Here is a 24,588-nt window from a genome sequence, read left to right on the forward strand (position 1 = left end):
CACAAATTCAAAATACATACACTACCTATACATAGACCTCTCTGGAGTCTTAGCTATTAAGAATACAATTATTAATGTTACCTGCTATACTCCATCTCCCTTTTTTTTATCATTTCATTATTTGGTTCCCATGCAAGAAAAGGATAAATTTCCAATTGCAAAAGTGGTAAGCTTGAGCCTGTAAGTTAATATTATATGTTATAGATCAAATTAAGTTGCAATCAGATTATTTGAATTATATTTTAGAAATCTATCCGAAATCTGAGATTGATGGGTCAAAGAGACAGACCTCTAGTAAGTAGTAACTAAGACCATTTAGTCATAGTTAACTATATTTAAAAGAAATATTTTAAGATAACAGATGGATATGAAGAGACCAGAATAAACAGCTTATGTTCTTGCAAATTAAAGGGTACCCACAAAACGAATGCTACCAATCAAATATTGTAGAATTCCAACATATAGGTGATGATATGATTTGCAGTTGCTTTATAAATGTTATAAAAATATTTCTATAGCTAATTTTTTTTAAACATATTTTCTAATCATGTTTTAGAAATACTAGTTACATTGCCTTCGCGCAAGCGCGGAGTTGTAAACCGAGTTCTTGTTTCATCTCATTTATTAGGGTTATTGTAGCAGTGAATTTTACGTTTTGAGTTGACCATTGTTTTTCAAGTTTTTTATTGTTATATGGTTAGAGTTGTGATGATGAACTGTGTATGCATTGTTCTCCACTCATGAAAGACTAAACGTGATTGATATAGTTCGTGGTGTTGTTTGCTGTGTCACTGAGACTTATTGTTTGTTTGTTTTTTTTATTTGTTACTTGTACAGTTGAGATTACATAAATTATATTAAGGTTGTTGAGAGTACCTTTTGTTTGTGGATATTTTTTCTCCGGTTTAGTTGTGTAAGTTGTGTGTATTAAGTAATTTTTTTATTCTTATTATGTTGGTTATATGTTTTTTTTATTTTTAAACTTGTTGCTTTTACCGGACCTTTAAAACAAATACATGAAGACTTGTAGAAATAACTATAAAATGAGTGACAATTAGTATTTGGACCTTAATGGGTTTTAAACGAATATATGTATTTCTCATAAGAAGACAATAACATAAATCTGTTGACATTGAACATGTAAGCTATTTTCATAAGACAAGAGGAGTGAGCAGGTGGAGATGTTGTTGCCGCCTTTGTGTCTGTTGGGATTGTCTCTTGTATCTCCTGGTGTGGTTGTGTTTGTTTCTCTTTTATTTGATGAGTAATATGCAAACAAAAATCATTGTTAGTTGTATTTATTAGAGTTTGTAACTTACTCTGCCTTTTGTTTAGGTAATTTCACTAATCTTGGTTGTCGTCTTAGTCTTATTCGTAAGCATCTGCGAAAGTAAGTTTGTAAATTGTTAAATAACTGGTCGTGTAGTTTGTATTTGTTTAGCTGGCTCAATGTATGTGTCGTTGAGTTTTAGTTGAGTTGATTGGTTTGGTATATACTGCCTCTGTTCCTAAATATATGATGTTTAGAATAGTTTTTATGTTCCAATATGTAGGATGTTCTCAGATTTCTAGGTAGCTTTAAGTTTATCAAAAACTGTGTAACCAATCAAATTTAATAGTTTTATTTTGTAATTGGTTGAATAGTTTTTAATTTAAAATTCTAATGATACTTTTTAGATAAAAAGTAACTTTCTTAATAAGTGTGTTTTAGCTAAAAAATCTTATATTTAGGAACAGAGAGAGTATTTGTTTTGAAGTTTATTTGTAAGATTAGACAAAAAGAGAGATGATAATTAATGATTCGTCTTTTTTTTTGGGATTCTAGTTTTTGGTGATTTGATTGTTTGGGTTATTGTGGTTTCTTTTAAGTTGTAAAATAAAGATTTGTGTAAAATTAGATTGATAAGTAAGAGAGATAAATAGATGACCACAAATCTTGGGTATGAAATATTTTTGATTATTGATGTTAGCACAATATAGACAATAATATAAACATAATTATGTGTTGATTGTTTCTTACGGATCAATAAGGAGACAGATAACGACTCGAGTTGTTTCTTTGCTGAAGTCAGAGCCCTGGACATAACAGATTTGCCCAACCTCATCTGTGAGTTTAAATATCAGTTATGATATCGAAACATAATATAAACCCAAATGCAATATGATAATATACCTGAGAGTTCTAGGTTTGTGCTCGCAATCACTTGGAGATTGTCGAACAATCTAATTGACTGGAGATTGGTCTCAAGAGCACCCGTGATGACTTCATCGATAATGGTTAGTGAGATGAAACAAATGAGGAATGAATGATCAGTAATCTTGTACATGCTTGAGCACCTAGCAACCTCAAAACGATCGACTTTCACAATGGAATCTGCTTTCAAAGATGGCATGTAATGATTAGCACATCCGACGGGAGTAAACCCATAAATCACGGAATCTGCAAATAATATTATTCAACAAAGAATCAGGAGATCAATTAAAACAATTATGTTAAATAAGTGTGATAGATCGAAGATTAACTTACCTTTTCATTAAGGAAGAGAACTGTGATTCCCACAAACTCCCTGTCTTTCTTGAAATTCAGGGAATCTCATAAACGGAGGAAGCCAGAGGCTATGCTCTGACTACTACGACCAAGACGGAGAGACTCGAAGGTTGAGCGACAGACGTTGGGACGCTGGTTTGAGGAACTGGAGAGGCAGAGAGAAACATTTTCTAGAAGATGGTTAAAGCTAAGAGGAATCAATGAGTTTTGTGGAGATGCAGATTGGGTTCATCAAAGATGATAATCATATATATAGGGTTTACAGAGGGGCTACAAATCAGGAACATTTATGATCAAGCGATTTAAGATGGGGACATGAAGAGTTCACCGGTGAAAAAATAGATTACGAACAGACACACGGCGCAACTCTGTAACTCAAACTTGTTTGAGACAATGATAAAAAGAACCCAAGTTCATGTTAAACGACAACAGTTTACAATATGAGAAAACTATAATTGTTGCAAACTTGAGATTTTTTCATATAACGTGATGAATCTCATTTAAAAATGAAACTCATAATACATTTGTAGGTCCGACCCTCAAAGGAAGCTGAAGAACCAAGGGCTTCCGACCTTCAGAAATATATATTAGGTTTCGGCCATCAATGTACAAAGTATCTTTTAGCTTAGTGGTATAAATGTTGGTGTTTATATCTCAATAACCTGGGTTCGAACCATGGACTTGACACTTTTTCACATTTTTTAAAAATGGAGTCCACAAAACGCTGACGTGACGCAGTGAGCAGTGAGCAAAAACTCAACTATTATAATATATATTTTTTAAAATTTACAAAATTTTCTTTTCTTCTTCGCTTTATAAAGCAAAGTAAGTAATTAAATCTTTTAAACTTACAACCAAAATTCTACGGCAAAAATTCATACAGTGACAACAAAGATTTATACAACAATAACGGCAACATATATAAAGCTATAACATATTCGGATCAACTCCATGTTTACTCTGTTTTCCTAACAGAAGACGTTTTAGAATTATGCACATAGATACTAACAAAAAAAAAAAATCATGCACATAGATCAATAAATATTTATATTTTTATATTTTATATACAAAATCATTAATTATTTATCTATCTATTATTCAACCAATAATAAAATATAATGTATAATAATATTAGTCATATAACATTAACTATTAATAAATTTTATATAGAAACTTGAAAATGTTATCTGTTTTAGAATAAAAAGGTTCCTTTAAGTCGAAATATACTAAAAAGGAGAAAATAGTAAACAAAATACTAAATTAGAGAAATATATGTCAATGTCATAGAAGAAGAAAACAAAATTAATTCCCAGAAACAAAGGGCAAAAAGCAGAAATAAAAAGCCAAAAAGTATAAACTTTTTGAACATTCATAAAGCTGAAAACGACAGTATTGTTCTTGGTTAAAAACAGTGTTTTTTTTGCATAAAGCAAACACCCATAATTGCTTCTACATGAGAAATTAATTAAATCATCATTTTTAGCATGCTCATCTTACACACAATCACGTATCATTAACGTCTTAGATATATCTCAGTTTGACCCGGAATTAGTAGCTTTAACTATTGTAGTGTCTGTGAATATGATTCCTCTTCTCTTTAAAAGTAATGAGATTGTTGACAAAAAAATTTACTGAGCAGGGGTTTTTATATTTGTAACACAAGTTTTTGTTACTACTAACTAGCAGTACTACTACTGTAGATTGATACAATACATTATTAGTCTAGGTTACCAAATAATCAGTTGGATATTATTGAAGATTTAGAAATAAGTTCTTATGCTTAAATAGTATTTTTTTTGTCAACCAAATAGTATTTTTTTTTGTCAACCAAATAGTATTTAAAAAATCTAAATTGTTACTTAGAAAAATATAGATGAATAAATAACTGATTTTACATAATGTTGACAAACATCATAAATGCTCTGTATACAAATCAGTTGAAAAACACACATGTGAATCCCAAAAGCCCAATCAAAGACAAATTCTCCAATCAATAACTCTCTCACAAAGGACGTATCTTCACTTTTACCTGCTAAAATCTTTGAATTTTAACATCACAAAATTAATTATTAAAAAAACATGAGCATCGTAATAATGATACAACATGACCAAGTCCACAAGTTTAACAACAACAACAAGCAACACAACTTCCCTCCCAAAATCTCTCTGTTCTGTTTTGTCAAATCTCTCTCCCCACAAAAACCTCATCTTTAAGTTTTTTTTTTCCATGGCTTGTCTTCTTCTTCTTCAACAACAATTCTACTCTCTCCACTCTGAAAAACCCAATCTTTAATGGAGATTCAACGACCAGTCATCAAGCTCATGGTTCTCCACTCAAACCACGACAAAAGCGACAACCTTTCCCGACGAGAATTTCTCCCCGGTAAATCCAAATGGAGAATCTCTTTATCCCGATCTCCATCTTCTTCCTCTTCTTCAAAATCCAACAACACTTCGCCGTCGAAAACAGAGATTCCGACAGAATTCCTCTGTCCGATCTCTGGTTACTTAATGGCAGACCCAGTTATCGTCTCCTCCGGTCACTCGTACGAACGAGCTTGCGTCATCGCTTCTAAAACCCTAGGGTTCACTCCAAGCCCCTTACTCCCAAACTCGCCGCCGGATTTCTCCACCGTCATACCCAACCTCGCCTTGAAATCCGCGATTCTAAGCTGGTGCGACCGCCGGAGTTTCCCGCCGCCGAAGCCGCTCGATAACGCCGCCGCGGAGAAGCTCGTTTTCTCGTTGATGGAGAAAACTCATCACAGGCCGACGAGCCGGAAGGTTTCGATATCGGAGAAGGAGCTAATCCAAGCGATAAAGGACAAACCTTCGGTGAGACTCGACCACGCCGCGACGGAGCTTGACCGGAGACCTAACTACTTCAACTCGAGCTCCGACGAGTCGGTAGCCTCCTCGAGCCGAACGCTGCAGCTAGCGACTAGACCTAGCTGCTTCTCCTCGCCTTCGTCTGCAGAAATAGAGTCCCTAGAACCAAACCCTAGCCCGGAGGAAGAAGCCTTACTCGTGAAGCTAAAGAGCAATCGAATCTCGGAGATTGAAGAGGCTTTGATCTCGATCAGACGCGTCACGAGGCTCGACGAAGGTTCTAGAATCAGTCTCTGTACTGCGAGGCTAATCTCTTCGCTTAGGTCACTCATCGTTTCTAGATACGCAACGGTTCAGGTGAACGCCACTGCGGTTCTTGTGAATCTCTCTTTGGTGAAATCTAACAAAGTGAAGATCGTACGGTCAGGAATCGTTCCGCCGTTGATCGACGTTCTCAAATGCGGCTCGTCGGAAGCGCAGGAGCACTCCGTCGGAGCCGTTTTCAGTTTGGCTCTGGAAGACGAGAACAAGACGGCGATCGGAGTGCTCGGAGCGTTGGAGCCGCTGCTTCATCTTATCCGAGTCGGGACTGAGTTGACTCGGCACGACTCGGCGCTTGCTCTGTATCATCTGTCTCTCGTGCAGAGCAACAGAGGGAAGCTCGTGAAGCTCGGAGCTGTTCAGGTGCTTCTGAGCATGGCGAGGTTAGGACAGACGATGAATAGGGTTCTGCTGATTCTCTGTAACATGGCTTCGTGTCCCGTGAGTCGACCCGCTTTGCTTGACTCGGGAGCTGTGGAGTGTATGGTTGGGATTCTGAGAGGGCCGAGGGAGGTCACTGAGTCGACTCGGGAGAGCTGTGTTGCGGTTTTGTATGGACTGAGTCACGACGGAGGGTTGAGGTTTAAAGGTTTGGCTATGGCGGCGAACGCGGTGGAGGAGCTGACGAAGGTGGAGAGGAGTGGGAGGGAGAGAGCGAAGCAGAAGGCGAAGAGGGTTTTGGAAGTGATGAGAGCTAAAATGGAAGATGATTCTTCGCCGGAGAATGAGGAGATTGATTGGGAAGAGCTGTTAAACTCCGGTAGTGTAACTCGGAGCCAGCATCGACTCGGTGGCGACGGTGAGTAGTCACCAGTTAACTCGTCCGAGTTTTGACGTGTCTTTTTAACTCGTAATTTCTTTGCTTTTTATTTTTATTTTTTATTTTTATTTAATTGCGGATTTTAAGCTTTTTCTTTTCCCACTTTTTTATAATTTCTAAATAATAGGCTTGAGGGTTGTAATTAGTTGGAGATGAGATTTTTCTTTTGTGAAATTTTATGGCTGGGGTGGAATATTCTTGTATTTTCTGGCAATTTGGTTGGGTGGCTTCTTTTTTTTTAAATCCCATCCTTATTTTCGTATTATCTTTTGCTTTTCTTCAAAAGTTAAAAAAGAAACAATTGAAAAAAGTTGTAAAGTAATGACTTTTATTTCCTTGAGAGGTGGAATTGATTCTCCATCGAAATAATAAAGTTGATAGTATTAATCTGATTTGGCCTCTGTAATTATTTGCATCACATGTAGCATAGTGTTTAGTCAGGAGTCAGTACCAAAACTTGAGATGAGAATGACGAGACAGAAAGCTTAAAAATGAAAAGGGCGTAGTTGGACATTTTGTCGGAATTAGTCTGAAGACTCTGAACTAAGTGGTGTAGGTCCAGACGCACCCAAACATGCATGAGCACTCTCTAGGATACAGTTGCCAGAACAAATCACAATCAAATGATGATGAAATACATTCTCGGGTAGATGATAGAGGTGGAGCCAGACGTTATGAAGCGAACAGACCTTTGATGCCAATGTTGAAGATTTAGTTCTGAAGAAAGAATGGTTTACATAGTAAGTTATTTATATATGAAAGACGGATACACCTTGTAACGTGTTCTTAACCAAATCACGTTCAACGGTTCAACCAATGAAACAACCATAAATGCCAAGAAAAGAAAAAACGCGAGAAAGAGAGTTTTGTAGGCGACGATGACCACATCAAACGACGTAGTTCCACAGAGAAAAATGATTCTCATCATCATGACGTAGGAAAAGGACTCAGCAGCAGCGAAGATACGCGGAGAGGGCGAGGGAGAGCAAGAGTAAGACGGAGCCAAGCAAAAGGTGTGCGTCGCAATCCTCTCTTGTTCTTCGTATGCGCTCCATCACCACCGACGTTGTAGTGATTCTGGCGACCACCAGCGTGAAACAGATATTCGCTAACGTGTTGAACTCCGATGCAACGCGTCCCGTCTTTGTTCCACGGTTCGGATCTGATTTCAGGTCGTGTCCTTTGTAGATGGCGAAAATGGAGAGCAGCATTGCAACGATTTGACGAGGGATTAAACGACCAAACTCTTGACGTTCATCCATTGGTATAGAGATAGAGAGATAGAACAAGAAAAGGAAGATTATATACTCCAAGCTCGCAGACCCTCCATCGATAAACCACGGTTTCTCATCCCCAAGCGGGTTTTCACCTCAAGAACAGTATGATAAGTGGAGCCCAAGCTTCAGGAAAAACTCCTCTTTTGATGATCAGTTCGAGTTCAGCGGACCTTATAGCTCAATGATTGAAGTGTCACACATTCATAGAAACCATAGGAAAGGTCTTGACTTGATGAATCGAAACTTCAGGTCCGCCTAGTAGCTATCAGAGTGTTTCCTCTTGTTCTTTCTCTCAGAATGTATTCATTGGTTTATACTCAGATTGATGATCAAGCAACTGGGAGTGTTGATCCGAGAAACCTGACTCATCAAGAGAGAAACTAGCATTTTGGATTAACATACATAACGCACTTGTGATGCATGTTCGTGGTTTTCTCTCTGTAGGCCTTTGACCTTACATATGTTTATGTTGTACTTATACTTGGTTTTCACCATTGCAGGCATTTCTAGCTAATGGGATTCCACAGAACAACGATAAGCCGTTCTTACTGCTCTCCAAGGTAAAAGATTATCAACACACTTTTCTTGATTTGCTTTAGGCCTGGGCATTTCGGTTTATTTCAGTTTTTCATTTTTTTCGGTTCTAGAGATATAGGATCCGTTTGGATATTTAGGACATTTGGTCTTGGTTCGATTATTTTGGTTTTCGGTTTGGGTAATAAGTTGTGAACCGGCTAATATCCGAGATAATTTATGTTCTAATTAACTATGCCAAGCCTTGCTTGCTTCAGGGAGATGAATTAGAAAAAGAAAAAAAAAAATTAGAATGATACTGAACATTTTGGACTCTGCTTAACGTTTTCCAGCCAGCTTACAACATAGGAGATCGCATGGTAAGCATAGAAGCGATACAAAGTTATATTCTTCGCATCATGATGCCTCGTCCTGGCCAGGTAGGACTCATTTCTCGAGTATCATTTCTTGCTTTTTATTTGTAGTGGCTGAAGTTATTACTCATTCCAAGAAAGTTCAGAACGGGAGATGTGCATCAAGAATACTCGCTCGACCACTCCGAACCTCTCTAATACTTTGCCATTTGTTCAGGCAACCATTCTGATCTGGCGGCAAGTAGTACATACGGCTTAAACTTTTGCTATCTTGTTTGAAGTGTTAGAGATCGTGTTTTCTTTGGCTTGTAGATTCGTGTTTATACCCCCACGGGGATCTACCAAGAGCTAGAAACCGCAAAAGAGGAGTCTGTTCATTCAACGTTTGGGGTGAAGAAAGACCACAAGCTAGTCTTACCAAAGATCATTGAGTCTTTTAGCACATACTCGGGCTTGAGTCAAGCAACATTGATGGAGATGATTCAAAAATGTCTCCCAGAGACAATGAAGAAAAGAATAAAGAAACTTAACTCAGGGAGATCAAGAAAGAGCATTGTTGAGTTGATGCCACATAGTTGTGTTTATGTATTTGATAGCTAGAGAACTTGTTAGATGAATCTGTTTCTTTGTAATGTTATTGGTGAAGTGTATAGGAGGATGTATGTGAAAGTGTAGAGAGTAGAAATAGAGTTAGAAGAAAACTGCATGCGTTTTTTGGTTACCAATTCAGGATGATGTTTTGGCTTTGTTTTAGAAGAGTGAGTGTGTGTAACATACTAAAACAATTCCCTTATTTGTTTTTTTATGACCTTGAGGCTTGATTGACTTTCTTCCCTATACAAATATTTTAATTTTTATCCTTAATATTTAGCACTTGAAAATCATTGGAGTTTAGGTTTGAAATCATACTTTCGGATTACTATCCTTCATACTTTATCTTTATATTAAACTTCTAAGATTAAAATTGATAATAAACTCTTAATTGAACCTTTCACAAAGGAAAATGGTGTAGGCTATATTATAGATTGAAATATTGTTCTTCCAAGGGCAAGTCTAAAGCATTTATTTTTGATTATTTAAATAAAACATGAATGTTATTTCCTTAAACATATTTCAAACTACATCATACAAATGGTCATAAAGTACAAAGTTAATAAATTATACATTAAAAATAGAAAACTTTCAAAACAAAAAAAATTCTCAAAACGTCAAATAATAAAAGAACAAATGCAATACTATATTATTTTTATCAATAACTCTGATAAATTCAATCGCCAAACGATTAGGTGTTAAATAAGAATCAATGATAATAATATCGAAAAGACCAAAAATCTGAACAGAAAGTGAACTAATCCCATGCTGAAGATCAAAAAAGTTAAAATATTCTTTAGTCACTCCCATGAATCTAATGTGCATTTGAAACTATTCACCATTGTTATCATACTATAAAGCATAAACAAACACAAATTCACTTTCTTTTCCTTTCTTTCTTTTCATGTTGTTGTGGTTTATGTTATGTAATAATACACTTTTTCTCTCCAAATAATACACTTTAAAGTGCTCACAAGCCATGATTATTATCGCATAGGATAAGTCCGGACGCGGATGTTACAAGATATATACGACACAAATGGAAAGACGAGTATGGAAAAAACGAAGATGAAGTACAAATTTATGAGACTGAAATTGAGTCTTGGAGGATAGTGCATGCTTCGCCTCTTGACTGGAAAGTCGATAGTTTCCGTCCAAGGTTATCTGACAAGAGAAAAATGTATTGGATTGCGCAAAGTAAAGATGATCTAGGACCAAGGTTCATTCAATCTTCTGACTTCTTAAACGAGACGTTTACCTCGGTGTGGCCACTTCTGCTCGACTATAATCCGCTGCATACAAATGCACTTTCTGTGTACAACCACAACAGATTATCACTTATACATCAACGGCAGAACACAAATGTCATCGATGTTTGGGTTGAAAACCCATTGGCTGAGGAAGCTGTCGCATGGAATCATGTGTTTACTGTCGCCAACGAAGGTTTACCTTACCTCCATCGTTATTACTACATTGGCTACCTTGTTCACTTCCTTGACAAAAAAAACACTTTTGTTGTGAAGTGCATGGAGAGAAGAACAAGGACAGTGATGATGAGAACGATGAGGGAATTCCTCAAATCAGGTTATAACAGAATCTTGTGGTAGGAATACAAGAACGAGCAAACATCGCACACACAATTTTCTTTGAGCATCATATGTGTGGCTACGTTTACACTCCCAGTCTAGTTTGAGTTTATTAAAAAAATCTGCAGCTCTCGCTATGAATATGCAGAGACGTGCCTACTCTTTTGATTTTGAGGCATTGGCCTCAGACCCTTCTCATATCTGTTAATTTTGGGGGTCCAAATTTATAATTTATGACACAAATAAAATGATAATAGTCACTAGAAAATATTTTTTTTATTAACCTAACCTCCATTTATTTATATGCTCATTTGTTGTTATGAGCATAACAATGTAGGTGAAGCCGGATCACTCTCTTGCCTTGTAAAAAGAGATATTTTTTTGTTTACCTGTAAGACTCTCTATCTCGGAAAGATCCGAGCTTGTGTCTATTTGGTGTCTTGATCTTTTTTTTCTTGCTTGTGTGTCGATAGGATCAGGGTATAAATAGAGAAACTTAAGACCAAATGTTTCATAGCTGTTTTCTTTGAACGTGTTCTGGTCAATGTGAGTGGGTTTCACTTTTAGGGGGGTGTATTGAATATGAAATTTGAAGTGATTTGATTTTAGTGAGTTTTTAGATGATTTTACGAGAATATTAGAATTTGGTATGATTTTTGTTAAATAACTCTAGAATCTCATCTAAAACCATGAGATTTGAATTTTTATTTTTATAACTAAGAAATCCCTCTCAAACACCCTAAAAATATTTAAAGCATTCTAAAATCTCCAACTTAAATTTTGTTCAATAAGAGTGGATTTCAGAGTATTTGTTAAAATGACAAATTCAATAACACTGGATTTAAAAGTATTTTTTAAAATTCTCATTTGAATAACACTGAATTTATCATTTTAATACAAATCATCTGAAACTCTTAGTTGAATATACCCCTTCGATCATTTGGCCAGTTGTTGTTACGAATTGAAAATTTATAGTATTATTTTTTTTGGATAAAAATGGTGCTGGAATACATTGATAAATCTTTGTCAATAACGGAGTATTATAGATTAAATAGGATTCTATAAAGTCTATATTCTAGAAGCTTATAGTTTGCTTATTCCTCAAGTTTTTGTATCCATATATATATCCTCTTTATACATGGAATAAAGAACAACAATTTTCCCAATCTCTTCTTTAATTCACATCAATATAGTAAATATTATTACTCCATGATAGCAGAAGGGAAAAGGGAATGATGATTACAAGAACAATCATTTAAAGAAATATTTTGGAGTAGCCTGCGAGAACCAAACACCCTTATGCCTATGCACCTTACGGTTTGGTTCTCGAATATACTCCATAACTTCCATTGAAATGAATACCGATTTGTAGCTTTCACCTTCCCCCTCCCCCTTCCATACCGGTCTATCCTCCAAGTCAATGACTACACTATCTCACTTCTCTTGTATCACCGTTTCCAAAGTTTGTAGTACGGTTTTCCTGTGCCTCCGCCTTCTTTGACTAGCCAACACCTCTCCCATCATAGCTAATCTTCTTACCCCTTTCAGCAAAAAAAAAAAAAAAATCTTCTTACCCTAAGATCAATGATACCACGAGGTCCCAACAAGTCATACAATCACCTCATCCGGCTTCATGAGTCATACCAAAACATTGTTCCATTCCCATTGCCAACCTCAATTGCATGAAGTGGCTTCGCTATCTTTCTATACTTTAGTAGTTTCTTCCACATCCAAGATCCTAAAAAAGTAATTTTCGATATTGACCAAAAAGACTCTTTCCTGATAAGATGCTTCTTAATCCAATTAACCCAGAGTAAATCCTTAGTAGAGAGAATTTTCCATATCAATTTCAAACAACAAACTTTGTTCACATCTTGAAGATCTCAGACCCAAACCACCTTCCTCATTTCCATGCAAAGAAATGCTTATGTCTCTGAGCTGAAGGAAGTCTGAAAGTTTGATTGAACAACAACAACACTAAGCTAGCTTTAAGGTAAACGTCACATAGAAGAGTAAGCTGCTTATGTTGAGGTTATTGATGAACAAGAAACAAGGCTTGATGAACAAGAATTAACAAACACATCAAGAAGAAACTAGACATTATAGACATCACCAAAACACTAATAAGAAGCACCATTAACAATCAAATCTCCCCCAAATCTCAAACTTACCTTCTAACCATCTCAACAAAATTTAAATTAAAAAAAAACAATCAAGAATCACTAAATTTAAAAAAAAAACAGACAATCAAGAATATCTAAGTTCAGAGTGAGAACTTCTTAGTTGATTGCATCACACCTTCGCCGGATCTCTCCTCGCCGTCCGGTCAAAACGCCGTAGACGCTCAGCTTCTGCATGGCTCCTGCGAAGTCTTTAAAGAACCGAGCTTGGTCTCTCGCGTATAGGTCGACGAAAGGCCGGGTTCTCGGATCGGAATACAACCCATGATCCGATTCGAGCAACCCGAGACCTTTCGGAATGTTCTGGAAGTACATGTTGTCGAACTTGTTCGGAGTCATCACGTCGTTGAAGACAGAGATCGTAGGGTCATTTCGGTAATTCGAACAAGCTTTCCTCAGAGCGTCAGCAAATCTCGGGTTATACCCGGTATCGTTCACCCGGGCGACCCGGTTGGTTAACTCTTTGCAGTGCGAGAATCCGATGGTGTGGGCCCCGCTCAACGCCACCATTTCCTGAACGGAGAATCCTCTGGAAGTGAACTGTTCGACGAGCTTCGAGATCGGAGAAGAAGGAAGAGGGAGGCTATCGGCGAGGAGGAGAGACGATTTCGAGACGCGAGAGTCGCGGCGGCCGAGGGAGATCTCGTAGTAAGGTCCGCCGACCGTGACGAGGAGATCGCGGACGGCGACGGCGAGGATATCGGAGCAAGAGACGGTGTTGGGACAGGCGAGCTCGAGAGCGGTTTTGGCGCGGATCACGACGTCGAATCCGTCTCCCGGGAGAGAGAGGTTGATCGAGGAATCGCGTTCGGCGGTGGTGAAAGCGGTGGAGGAGACGAGGACGGAGGCGTCGCAGCCGTTGGGGAAACAGTCGTGGAAGAAGAGGCGGAGTGCGGCGGCGGCAGTTGTTGGGGTTGTGATCTGTTTGTTGGTGATGGTATCGCGGACAATGTCTAGGAATCTAGGACATGATTTTGAGTAGAAGTCGGTTGTGAGGCGAGATTCTGCGGCGGAAGATAGCAAGGACAAGTCGTGGAAGAAGAGGAGTATGATGACGAGTTTAGCCATTATTGAAGGAGATAGATAACTTAGCTTCAGTAGAGAGTGAGAGGCAGTGAGATTTAATGGAAAAGGGAGAAGAGAGAGAGAGAGAGAGTAGGAGACTGAAGATCACGCGCTTCTGTACAGTCCACCACCAATCACGGGAGAGTGTAAAAAGCTTTGGTATAGTGGTGGAGGATCCGGTTATTTTATTATTATGAGCATTGACCGGTTTACTGTGTGTGTTGTCTTATTAAAATGACCGGTTATCTTAATAATAGAGTCGGATTACTAAAGCAGAAAATAGTAAGAGCATTGGTACCATTAATTGGGTTTTTAGGCAATAATATAGTGATAAATTACATTTAAGAACTTTTTTTAAGAAACATGTTGTTTTAAATGCTCCAATGGTTGTTTTTTAAGGAAGGGTTCTTAAAAAAAATTAAAGATTAATTTTTTTTATTAAATATAACATATTGAAAGATAACATTTTAAACATAGATTTTAAAATAAAAACTTAAAAACATTAAAATAAAGATTACAAAAAAGATAATAATTTAAAAGATGCATCGAAGCTCAGTTGTTGTCTTGATCACGTCCGAACTTACGCCATATATTTTCAACCAAATCATTTTTGAGTTCTTAATGCACTTGTCTATCACGAATTCTCGTTCGGACACTCATCATATTGGCGATATTTGTAGGGATATCTGTAGAATAGTTGAGATCGACATGAGAACCTCCGTAGCCTTCTCCTTGTTGGAAATCTGACACATCAAATTGAGTGTATTCATCTCGTTCGTTTTCTACTCTCATATTATGGAGTATGACACATGCTCTCATAATCTTCTCAATCTTGATTTTATCCCAAAAGAGTGCTGGATTTTTGACAATGGCAAATCGAGCTTGCAAGAATCCGAAAGCACGCTCGACATCTTTTCGGACAGCTTCTTGACGTTGAGCAAATAAAGTGGCTTTCAGTCCTTGCGGAATTGGAATAGATTGGATAAAAGTTGCCTAATTCGGATAAATACCATCGGTGAGATAGTAAGCCAAATGATATTCTCTTCCCTCGACCGAGAAATTAACTTGCGGAGCTTGACCATTTATTATATCATCAAAAACATGTGAGCGTTCAAGGACATTGATATCATTTAAAGTACCTGGAGGTCCAAAAAAACGCATGTCATATCCAGAGATCATACGAAGCAACTGCCTCTAAAACATTGTGGGTTTTTCCGAGCCACGAGAATATTGTCATTTCCAAGCGGTGGGACAATTCTTCCACTCCCAATGCATACAATCGATGCTTCCTATCATCCCGGGAAATCCACGAAGCTCTCCAATATGAAGTAGACGTTGAAGATCATCTGGTGTTGGTCTTCTAAGATACTCATCTCCGAACAAGTTGATTATTCCGTCTACAAAATGTTCCACGCTTAACCGAGTAGTAGTTTCGCCGAGCCGGAGATATTCGTCGACCGTATCAGCCGCTGAACCATATGCCAACACACGAATAGCTGTTGTACACTTTTGAAGTGTAGAAAGACCAAGCCTTCCGATACCGTCTTTCTTTTGTCGAAATAATTGAACTTCATTGGATAGGCGATCAACAATATGCATGAACAATGGTTTGTTCATTCGAAATCGGCGTCAGAATATATTTTCAGGATATGTAGGAGTATCACAGAAATAATCATTCCACAAACGGAGATGACCTTCTTCACGATTTCTTTCAATAAAAACTCTTTTTTTCCTTGTTTTCCTTTCATCTTTCTGATCAGCATAATGATTAAACAAATTTTTGAAAGTTTGCTTGAATGCTTGGTCGAAAGTTTGATCAAACATTTCATCCATTGACCCCTCAAAAGTGTTATTATTAAATGAAGATGCCATATCTGTTTTAGAACATAGAAGGAGTAGAAGGAGGAGATTGGATGACTTTGGTAAACAAGATTGGAGTAGAAAATAGATGAAGGACTTTGGTAAACAAGAAAGACAAGCAATAAGAGAGAAGGAGGAGGACTTTGATCAAACAAGAACGAGAAGGAGAATGACTTTTGTAAAAATGAATTTGGTTCATACAATCTCAAATATACAAGCCTTTAAATTTAACTGTATTTTACAAACACCTGTGACACTAAAATAAACAAACTCGTGACCCCAAATAATCACGATACAAACTCGTGATACATCAAATTATACAAACTTGTCTCGTGACAATACATTCCAAATCTCGTGACAATACTTGTTTGCTTCAATACAATACAAACTCTCGTGAGTTTGCTGAGACAAGAAGAGACACACGGGTATTGTCTCTGAACCATATGACACCAAAGAGATGGCTTCAGTCTGTGAGACACACATGTATTGTCTCCACTTCACTGACACAGAAGACTTCGGTTCACTCCTCCCATGCATTAAACGCAAACACAAAAATATTAAACGAGCAAGAACAAGGTTTAATATTAAACGAGCAAGAACAAGGTTTAAACGAGCAAGAACAAGGTTTAATATTAAATAAGAACAAGGTTTTACATTACATAACTACCATTTCATAACTAGAACAAGAACAAGCGAGAAAGAACAAGGTTTTAGTTCACATAACTAGAGAGCAAGAACATGGTTTTGCATCACATAACTAGAGACAATACAAAGGACTTAACTAGAGAGCAACACACAAAGGACAGTGGTTCAAACAGACAACAAGTCAGTGATCAGCTTCTTCTTCAGAGCTTCCTCAGAGTCAGTTAGTGGTCCTTCTTTTCCAATAAGACTATCAAGCAGAGACATCTTGGATAGCCTTTCTTTGACAACAAGATCCTGTTGTTTAATGGACCACATCGTCTGAAACTTAGACAGAGGTATCTCATCAGACGTCGTTTTCTTACCCCGCGCCTTAGCCGCCTTCACACCCGGTGGTCGATTGCTTGCTTCATCAGCTTCAGACGTGTTAGCTTCAGTAGCGTGAGAGGTTGAAGATTGTGCACCGTCCTCATATTTCCTCTTCCTTGAGCTTCCTTCGGTTTTAGAGCTTGAAAGATCACACCATTTCTGGTCGTGACGCAGCTCCATAAACGCATGCTCGAGTCTGAACTTCTTATGGTTCGTGTAGAAGATCTCATGTGCTTTCTTCAGAACGTCATTGTCATTTTGTCCACTTGTTTTCTCCCTCTTTGCAGCCTCGTAAGCTCCACAAAACTTGGAGACCCCTTAGTTTATCTTCTGCCAACGTTGCTTGCAGTGGCCAGGCTCTCTCCGTTCGCAGCCTGTAACCTTCGGGCTTGCCGCGAAGTAGGCTCCAACTCGCTTCCAGAAATCACCTGAACGCTGCTCATTTCCAACCACCGGGTCTTTACTTGTGTTGAGCCATGCGCTTATGAGGACAATGTCATCTCTAGGTGTCCATGTGCGGCGTTCTCTACGCTCAACAAAAGTCTCTTCACTACGTTGAGTGGCCGTGAAGGGATCTTGTGAATGACCGAAGACACTTTCTTGTTGACTGGTTAGAAGATCAACAAAATTAGACCCATTCTGATATGGATTATAATCCATATCAAAACGTTTCAAAAGGAGGAAACAAAGAGAAGAAGAAGAAGAAGAAGAAGAAGAACGAAAGTGTTATGATGGAAGAGAAGAACAAGAGGAAAGATTGTGTTTAGATGGAAGAGATGGTGAACAAGAGTAACGTTAATAAAGAGAAGAGGGACTTGACATATATCTAACAACCATCGACTCATTCATCACTCTACACCATCTAACCATAACTTCTATTTATTACTAACACAACCATAATCTACCACTTACCTAAACATTTATTACACACTTAACCGAGCCTAACAACAATCAAATGAGTTAACTCAACCGAAACAGATCAAAGAGAAATGTGGATTTTACCTGTTTGGCAATGGTTGTGCTTTGATTCTTCACGTTGTTCATGTCTCGTTATGCAGCCACCTTAAGACAGAAACACAAAAACGAATCAAAGAATGGAAGGATTTATATATTATTTTGATCTAAATTGTTTTCCATTCTCAAAGAATCTAGATAATCACACATGTTCAGCTAACAAAAATCTACTAAACCGTTACAAACATGAAGTTATAGACATGATGATCATGGCGAGGAAATTTTGAAATTGAGTCAGACAAAAGAGTTTAACTGTCGATCAACATCTCTTTTTCAGTTTTATGTTGGAAATAAATGGAGAAAACAATCAAGAAGAACACGATGGATCAAAATCAAGACATGCAAAAATGAGAACTTCAAAGAAGAAAGTGAGTTTACCTTTCAATTAAACTCAGCAACAACCGCCGATTCGCAACGACAGGAGAGCCACCGATTGACTCCGTCGAGGATAGCCACCGGGATTCTTAGATGAGAGACACCGAGATTCGTCGAAGAGAGTCACCGAGATTCGTCGAAGATAGCCACCGATTCTCGAAGAGGGGAGAGCCACCGATTCTCCATGAGGTGCGAGCCAACGATTTTTAGGCATGGACGAGAATCGCCGACGAGATTCTTCGTTGAGGGAACCTCCGAAACTCTTTGGGGAAGAGAGAAGGTCCGCGAGTCGTCGCGTTGAAGTTTTCTTTTGCTCCCAAAATCACCAAACCAATGGCGTTAGAACACGCGTCCCACAAGAAGTGCATCTTCTTGGTCTTGATTAAGGCCCGCCTCTTAATTTAATTGGGTTTTTTCATTTATTTTAATTACTCTTAAACTTAAGAACCATGGTTAAGATGCACCAATAATGATGCTCTAAGAAAGTTTTTAGCATAATTCAAAAAGAGAAAATAGACAGAACAAGGGGAATGATAGCTAAGAGATTCTGTTGTGAACTACCCATCTTTTATCGCGCATGTGCTTACATGGTCCCGCACCATCTAATCCCAGATGTACTTGGTGTATTTATCACGGTCAGTGTCAATTACAAGAATGGGGTAATGTAAAATAAACATAACATGAATTATAATTCTTTCAAAAAACGTAACAGGATTTTTGAATTAAAGCTGTAGTTTCTCACATTTAGGATATAATAGCCACAGTAGCTAAGGAAATAATGTAAAAAGAAAACAAACAGAGATGGCAAAAGAGATGGAGAATGTGGTTTCTTCAAGTCTCTTGCTTCCGTTTCTTCGAAGTCGAGTTCCATAACGCAGCGTTCAGTGCAGAAGATGTCACCAAGGAAGCTCTCAACAAACTTGCTGCCTGGCTTACAGAAAATAAACGAAATATTTAGGAGAATCGTTACATGTTTCTTCTTGATCAAAAAGGATACATATATACCTGTGTTTTGCTGATGCTTATTTCTTGCACCTGTATATCCTCTGTTGGACTCTCCAACTTCTTCAGAAAACAAAGAGCTGAGCTTGAGTTCATTGGGGTTATGATCAGATCATCTGATACTGTAAACCTGATAAGAACTGAAGTATTTATTGATCACGTACCACCCAACCTCCCACTCTTAGTCTCTACAAACCAGAGAGCTAAGCCTATTCTTGAATCTCACAATCTGAGATCAAGCCTCTTGATTCCTAACAGAATGAATCTCTGTAACTAACTAACCGGTCTTTTATATCAAGACTCGTATACAATTTCTATTTATTATAAATTCCCACTTGCCAGCTCATCACTTCCTTCACTCTTCTTATTCACGTTCTGCTTCTTCCTCTTCGATACGTAAACCCTTAATGGCATATCAATACCCCCGGGGTGGAGAACGAGCTTGTCCTCAAGCGCATAACTCGGAAACTGCCTTTTCAACTCGCGCAACAACATCCAAGAATTGTCGTGGGAAGGTAGATTCTTCCAAGCCACCAACACCTCTAAATGGCCTTCCTCATTATAACGAGTTCCCAACAGCTCCTGAGGTTCCACGACCAATTCATCTTCCTGAGATAAGATCGGAGGCAGCGGCAATACCGTTTTCCCTTGACCAACCACCGGTTTCAACTGAGAAACATGAAAAACTGGATGCACTTTCGAATCATCTGACAAACGCAGTCGGTAAGCCACTTGACCGATCCTTTCTAACACCTCATATGGTCCGTTACCTCATATGGTCCGTAATAACGAGCCGCCAACTTCTGACACATACGTCTACTCACACTTTGCTGTCTGTAGGGTCGTAATTTCAAATACACCATCTGACCCACTTCCAAAACCAAATCCCTCCTCTTCTTATCCGCATTGTTTTTCATCACTTCTTGCGCACGCAACAAATGCTGTTTAACATCAGCTAACAACTCATCCCTCTCCTTTAACATCTTCTCCAATTCAAAGTTGCTAGTGGACCATTCTTCAAAACGTAACAATGATGGAGGGTCCCGCCCATATACCATCTTGAAAGGCGTGCAATGAGTCGCAGTATGAAAAGAAGTATTATACCACAATTCAGCCCACATCAAATATTTTTCCCAAGTCTTCGGGTGAGCAGACGCAAAGCAATGTAAGTATGTCTCTAGACATCGGTTAAGCACTTCCGTCTGTCCGTCTGATTGAGGATGAAAAGCTGTACTGAACCGCAGACGAGTTCCTGAAGCTTTAATACAATCTCTCCAAAACCCACTGAGAAACACTTTGTCCCTATCCGAAATGATCGAACGAGGATACCCGTGTAATCTAACAACCTCGTGAAGGAACTTCTGAGCTACATCAGAAGCTGTAAATGGATGCTTCAACGTGATGAAATGACTATACTTACTCAGCCTATCCACCACCACAAAGATTACATTAGCTCCTCGTGACGATGGAAGTCCTTCGATGAAGTCCATCGATATATCTTCCCATATTTGTTGCGGAATGTCTATTGGTTGTAACAATCCAGCAGGTGAGAGTGTACTGTACTTGTGGGTTTGATATACTTCACAAGCAGTCACATACTCTTGGATGTGTTTCCTCATATTCTGCCAGTAGAACACCGCACGTATACGCTTCATCGTCTTTAATATTCCAGAGTGGCCCCCCAGCAAGCTATCATGATATTCTTTCAAGAGCAACGGAATGAAAACAGAGTCGGAAGGAAGGACCAACCGGCCTTTATAGTATAATCTGCCTTGAATCACTGTATACCCCTTTTTAACCGACTCACCATGACAGACTTTAGCTATTAAGCCTTGAATCTTTTCACTCTTATCCAACTCTTCATAAATGTCTTGAGCCTGTAACGATGAAGGCAATGTCAAAGCAAAACAACGCGCCTGCACTTCCACTGCCGCGTACTGAACAATGCGAGACAAACCATCCACAACCTTATTCTCAGTCCCCACTTTATACTCGATATCAAAATCATATCCCATTATCCTTGTCAACCATCTTTGGTAATCTAAGGTGACCTCTCTCTGCTCCAAAAGGTACTTAAGACTCTGTTGATCTGTTCTTACAACGAATCTTCTACCCAACAAATAGTGCCTCCATTTTTGAATTGAGAGTACTATTGCCATCAGCTCTCTCTCATAGATAGGCTTGAATTGTTCTTTATCAGACAACGCATGACTGAAGTAAGCGATTGGGTGTTTCCCCTGCATCAACACCGCGCCCAGGCCATACCCAGAGGCATCTGACTCTACAATGAAGACCTGTGTGAAATCAGGAAGTGCTAGTACCGGTGTTGTCGTCATTGCTATCTTCAAACTTTCAAACGCCGCTTGTGCTACCTGAGACCACAAGAACTGCTCTTTTTTTAACAACTCCGTAAGAGGTCGTGCTATCATCCCATACGCTTGCACAAACTTTCTATAATAACCGGTCAAACCAAGAAACCCACGCACATCCTTTACTGTTCTTGGAGTTGGCCACTTAACGACGACTTCAATCTTTTGTGGATCCGTTGACACACCCTGTGCCGATATAATATGACCAAGGTACTCCACCTGTACTTGTCCAAAAGCACATTTTTTTCTGTTAGCAAACAACTTGTGTTTCTCAAAACGTTTAAGAACTTCTGCCACATGAATGACATGCTCCGCCATCGTTGAACTAAAGATCAGAATATCATCAAAAAACACCAGCACAAACTTCCTCAAAAAACTTTTGAACACTTCATTCATCAATGACTGGAATGTTGCTGGCGCATTCATCAACCCAAACGGCATTACTCTGAATTCATAATGACCTTCATGAGTTTTGAATGTTGTCTTCTCCACATCTTCCTCTTTCATTCGAATTTGATGGTAACCTGACCTCAAATCCAGCTTTGAAAAATGCTTGGCTCCATTCAGCTCATCCAAGAGTTGGTCTATCATAGGGATAAGATACTTGTCAGGAATTGTTGCTCTATTCAACATCCTGTAATCAACACAGAACCTCCAACTTTTATCCTTCTTCCTGACTAAAAGAACTGGACTTGAGTACTGTGACTTGGTCTTATGATACCCGTTGCAAGCATCTCAGTCACACTTTTCTCCATAATCTCTTTGTGCACCTGCGGGTATCTATAGGGTCTTACACTCACTGGCCCGAGACCAGGCTGCAAAAAAATCCCATGTTCGTGACCACGTACCGGAGGAAGCTGCGTTGGCTCTTGAAATATGTGATCAAACCTTGCTAACACCTCCCACAACTCTTTAGGAACATCTTCACTTGCCTGCGCCATTTTCAAAGATTTAACCGGTTGATGTAACACCGAATCACCCAATAACGTCACCAATCTCCCGTTGTACCAGAATACATATTCATGTTTCTCCCAATCGATCTGGCACTTCCCCAATGTTCTCAACCACAGCATACCGAGTATCACATCAACGTTGCCCAAATCCAAAACGATAAAGTCTGTTTCAAAAACCACTCCTTGAAGATTGATCTGGACTTTTCTACAAACTCTGGTACCATTCACAGAAACGCCAGTACCTAACAACACTTCCAAGCCTTTTACCATCTCCATCTCCAATTTCAACTGAGCAGCCATTACTGGTGATATGAAATTATGAGTCGCCCCACTATCCAACATAACTACCATTGTATGTTTCTTGATGACTCCTTTTAATTTCGTTGTTGTTGGTGAGGAAATCCCATAAAAAGACTGCAATGTTATCGTCTTTAGTTGAGGTTCCCATACAATGTCATCTTCATCAATCTCCATACTCTCATTACCAATCAGCTCCATTTCCAACCCATTTATCACAGTCAACACTCTCAGCGACGCATTAGGACAAACATGCTGCCTATTCCACTTCGCGTCACAAGTGTAACAAAGCCCCAACCTTCTCTTTTCCGCAATTTGTGTCTCCGTCAAACGAAGGGCTGGTCTTATATTCCCCGGCTGCTTTGCTGGCTGATTTTTATCTTGTTGAGTCTTCTCTTGCTGGACTTGTTTCTGTTTCCACCCTGAATGAGGATTGAAACTAGAGTAAGACTTTGACACCGATGATGAGCCTCCTGCTTTATCCTTGTTTCGCGTTTGCATCTCCTTCTGCACCACGCTGAAAAGAGAACTCGATTCCATCTGATATGCAGTTGATATCATATCAGGCAAATCCACTGGCTTACACATAGTCATTACTTATCGCATCTCTGGAGACAAACCATTCATGAATATACCCTCCTTCTGAGTATCAGATAAGCTAGAAACTTGAGTAGAAAGATCCTCGAACGTATGTATATACTCCGCCACGTTCCCCGTTTGTTGAACATTGAAGAAATGTTGGCTTGGATCTCTTAACTTCACCCTACTGAACCTCGCAAGCAATCGATTCTTGAAATCCATCCAATTTTCAAACGGTTGTCACAAAATCTCACTGTTGAACCAGCTCAACACGTCGCCACTCAAACTTACGGATACCAAGTCGAGCTTCGTCGCTTCACCGTAACCGCCATTCCTGAAGTATCTTTCTGCCAAAGCAATCCAACCATATGCATCCTCTCCGTTGAACAACGGTAGCTCAATCCGACGAATCAAGCTATCACGATCATCAACCAATCTCGGTCTATCCCTATTCGCATCAGATCTGAGACTACAGCCAGGTTCCAATTCGGAATCGCGTACCTGATTCTGACCGTTCGCCGGACTCCGATGCAAATCCTCCATCAGCGGAGGAGCTTTCGTCAGGAGATTGTAAAGATCGGTAAACTTCTCCTCCAAATTCGTCATCGACGCTCGTAGCTGCACCGTCGATTCCTGTTGTTCCGCGTAGTTCGTCGCCACCGTCTGCGATAACGACTCCAACGTCGTCGCTCACGTCATTGTCACGATCGATCGATCCAGAACGCTCTCACGCACCAATTTGATAAGAACTGAAGTATTTATTGATCACGTACCACCCAACGTCCCACTCTTAGTCTCTACGAACCAGGGAGCTAAGCCTATTCTTGAATCTCACAATCTGAGATCAAGCCTCTTGATTCCTAACAGAATGAATCTATGTAACTAACTAACCGGTCTTTTATATCAAGACTCGTATACAATTTCTATTTATTATTAATTCCCACTGGCCAACTCATCACTTCCTTCACTCTTTTTATTCACGTTATGCTTCTTCCTCTTCGATACGTAAACCCTTAATGGCATA

At 38.9% G+C, this 24,588-nt stretch overlaps 3 protein-coding genes across 3 annotated transcripts; 1 reads left to right on the plus strand and 2 right to left on the minus strand.

Moving 5' to 3' along the window:
* The first annotated feature begins 4,547 nt into the window (after nt 1-4,547).
* Nucleotides 4,548-6,910, plus strand: LOC106390947 (U-box domain-containing protein 40-like). Its single transcript, XM_013831505.3, has one exon. The coding sequence runs from the start codon at nt 4,841-4,843 to the stop codon at nt 6,503-6,505; it is 1,665 nt and encodes a 554-aa protein (XP_013686959.2). The 5' UTR covers nt 4,548-4,840; the 3' UTR covers nt 6,506-6,910.
* Nucleotides 6,911-7,465: 555 nt separating this feature from the next.
* Nucleotides 7,466-7,780, minus strand: LOC125586106. The gene has a single exon (XM_048755917.1). It carries the CDS (start codon nt 7,778-7,780, stop codon nt 7,466-7,468), a length of 315 nt encoding a protein of 104 aa, XP_048611874.1.
* Nucleotides 7,781-12,864: 5,084 nt separating this feature from the next.
* On the minus strand, nt 12,865-14,233 carry LOC106391465 (peroxidase 63-like). Its single transcript, XM_048754825.1, has one exon. The coding sequence runs from the start codon at nt 14,105-14,107 to the stop codon at nt 13,139-13,141; it is 969 nt and encodes a 322-aa protein (XP_048610782.1). The 5' UTR covers nt 14,108-14,233; the 3' UTR covers nt 12,865-13,138.
* Nucleotides 14,234-24,588: the final 10,355 nt, after the last annotated feature.

Source organism: Brassica napus, chromosome C4, assembly GCF_020379485.1.
Source record: "Brassica napus cultivar Da-Ae chromosome C4, Da-Ae, whole genome shotgun sequence".
Classification (NCBI taxonomy): domain Eukaryota; kingdom Viridiplantae; phylum Streptophyta; class Magnoliopsida; order Brassicales; family Brassicaceae; genus Brassica; species Brassica napus.

What these genes read in the sequence shown, in the direction of transcription:
- LOC106390947 (XM_013831505.3), top strand. Translation starts at nt 4,841, where the DNA reads ATGGAGATTCAACGACCAGTCATCAAGCTCATGGTTCTCCACTCAAAC.
- LOC125586106 (XM_048755917.1), bottom strand. Translation starts at nt 7,780, where the DNA reads ATGGATGAACGTCAAGAGTTTGGTCGTTTAATCCCTCGTCAAATCGTT.
- LOC106391465 (XM_048754825.1), bottom strand. Translation starts at nt 14,107, where the DNA reads ATGGCTAAACTCGTCATCATACTCCTCTTCTTCCACGACTTGTCCTTG.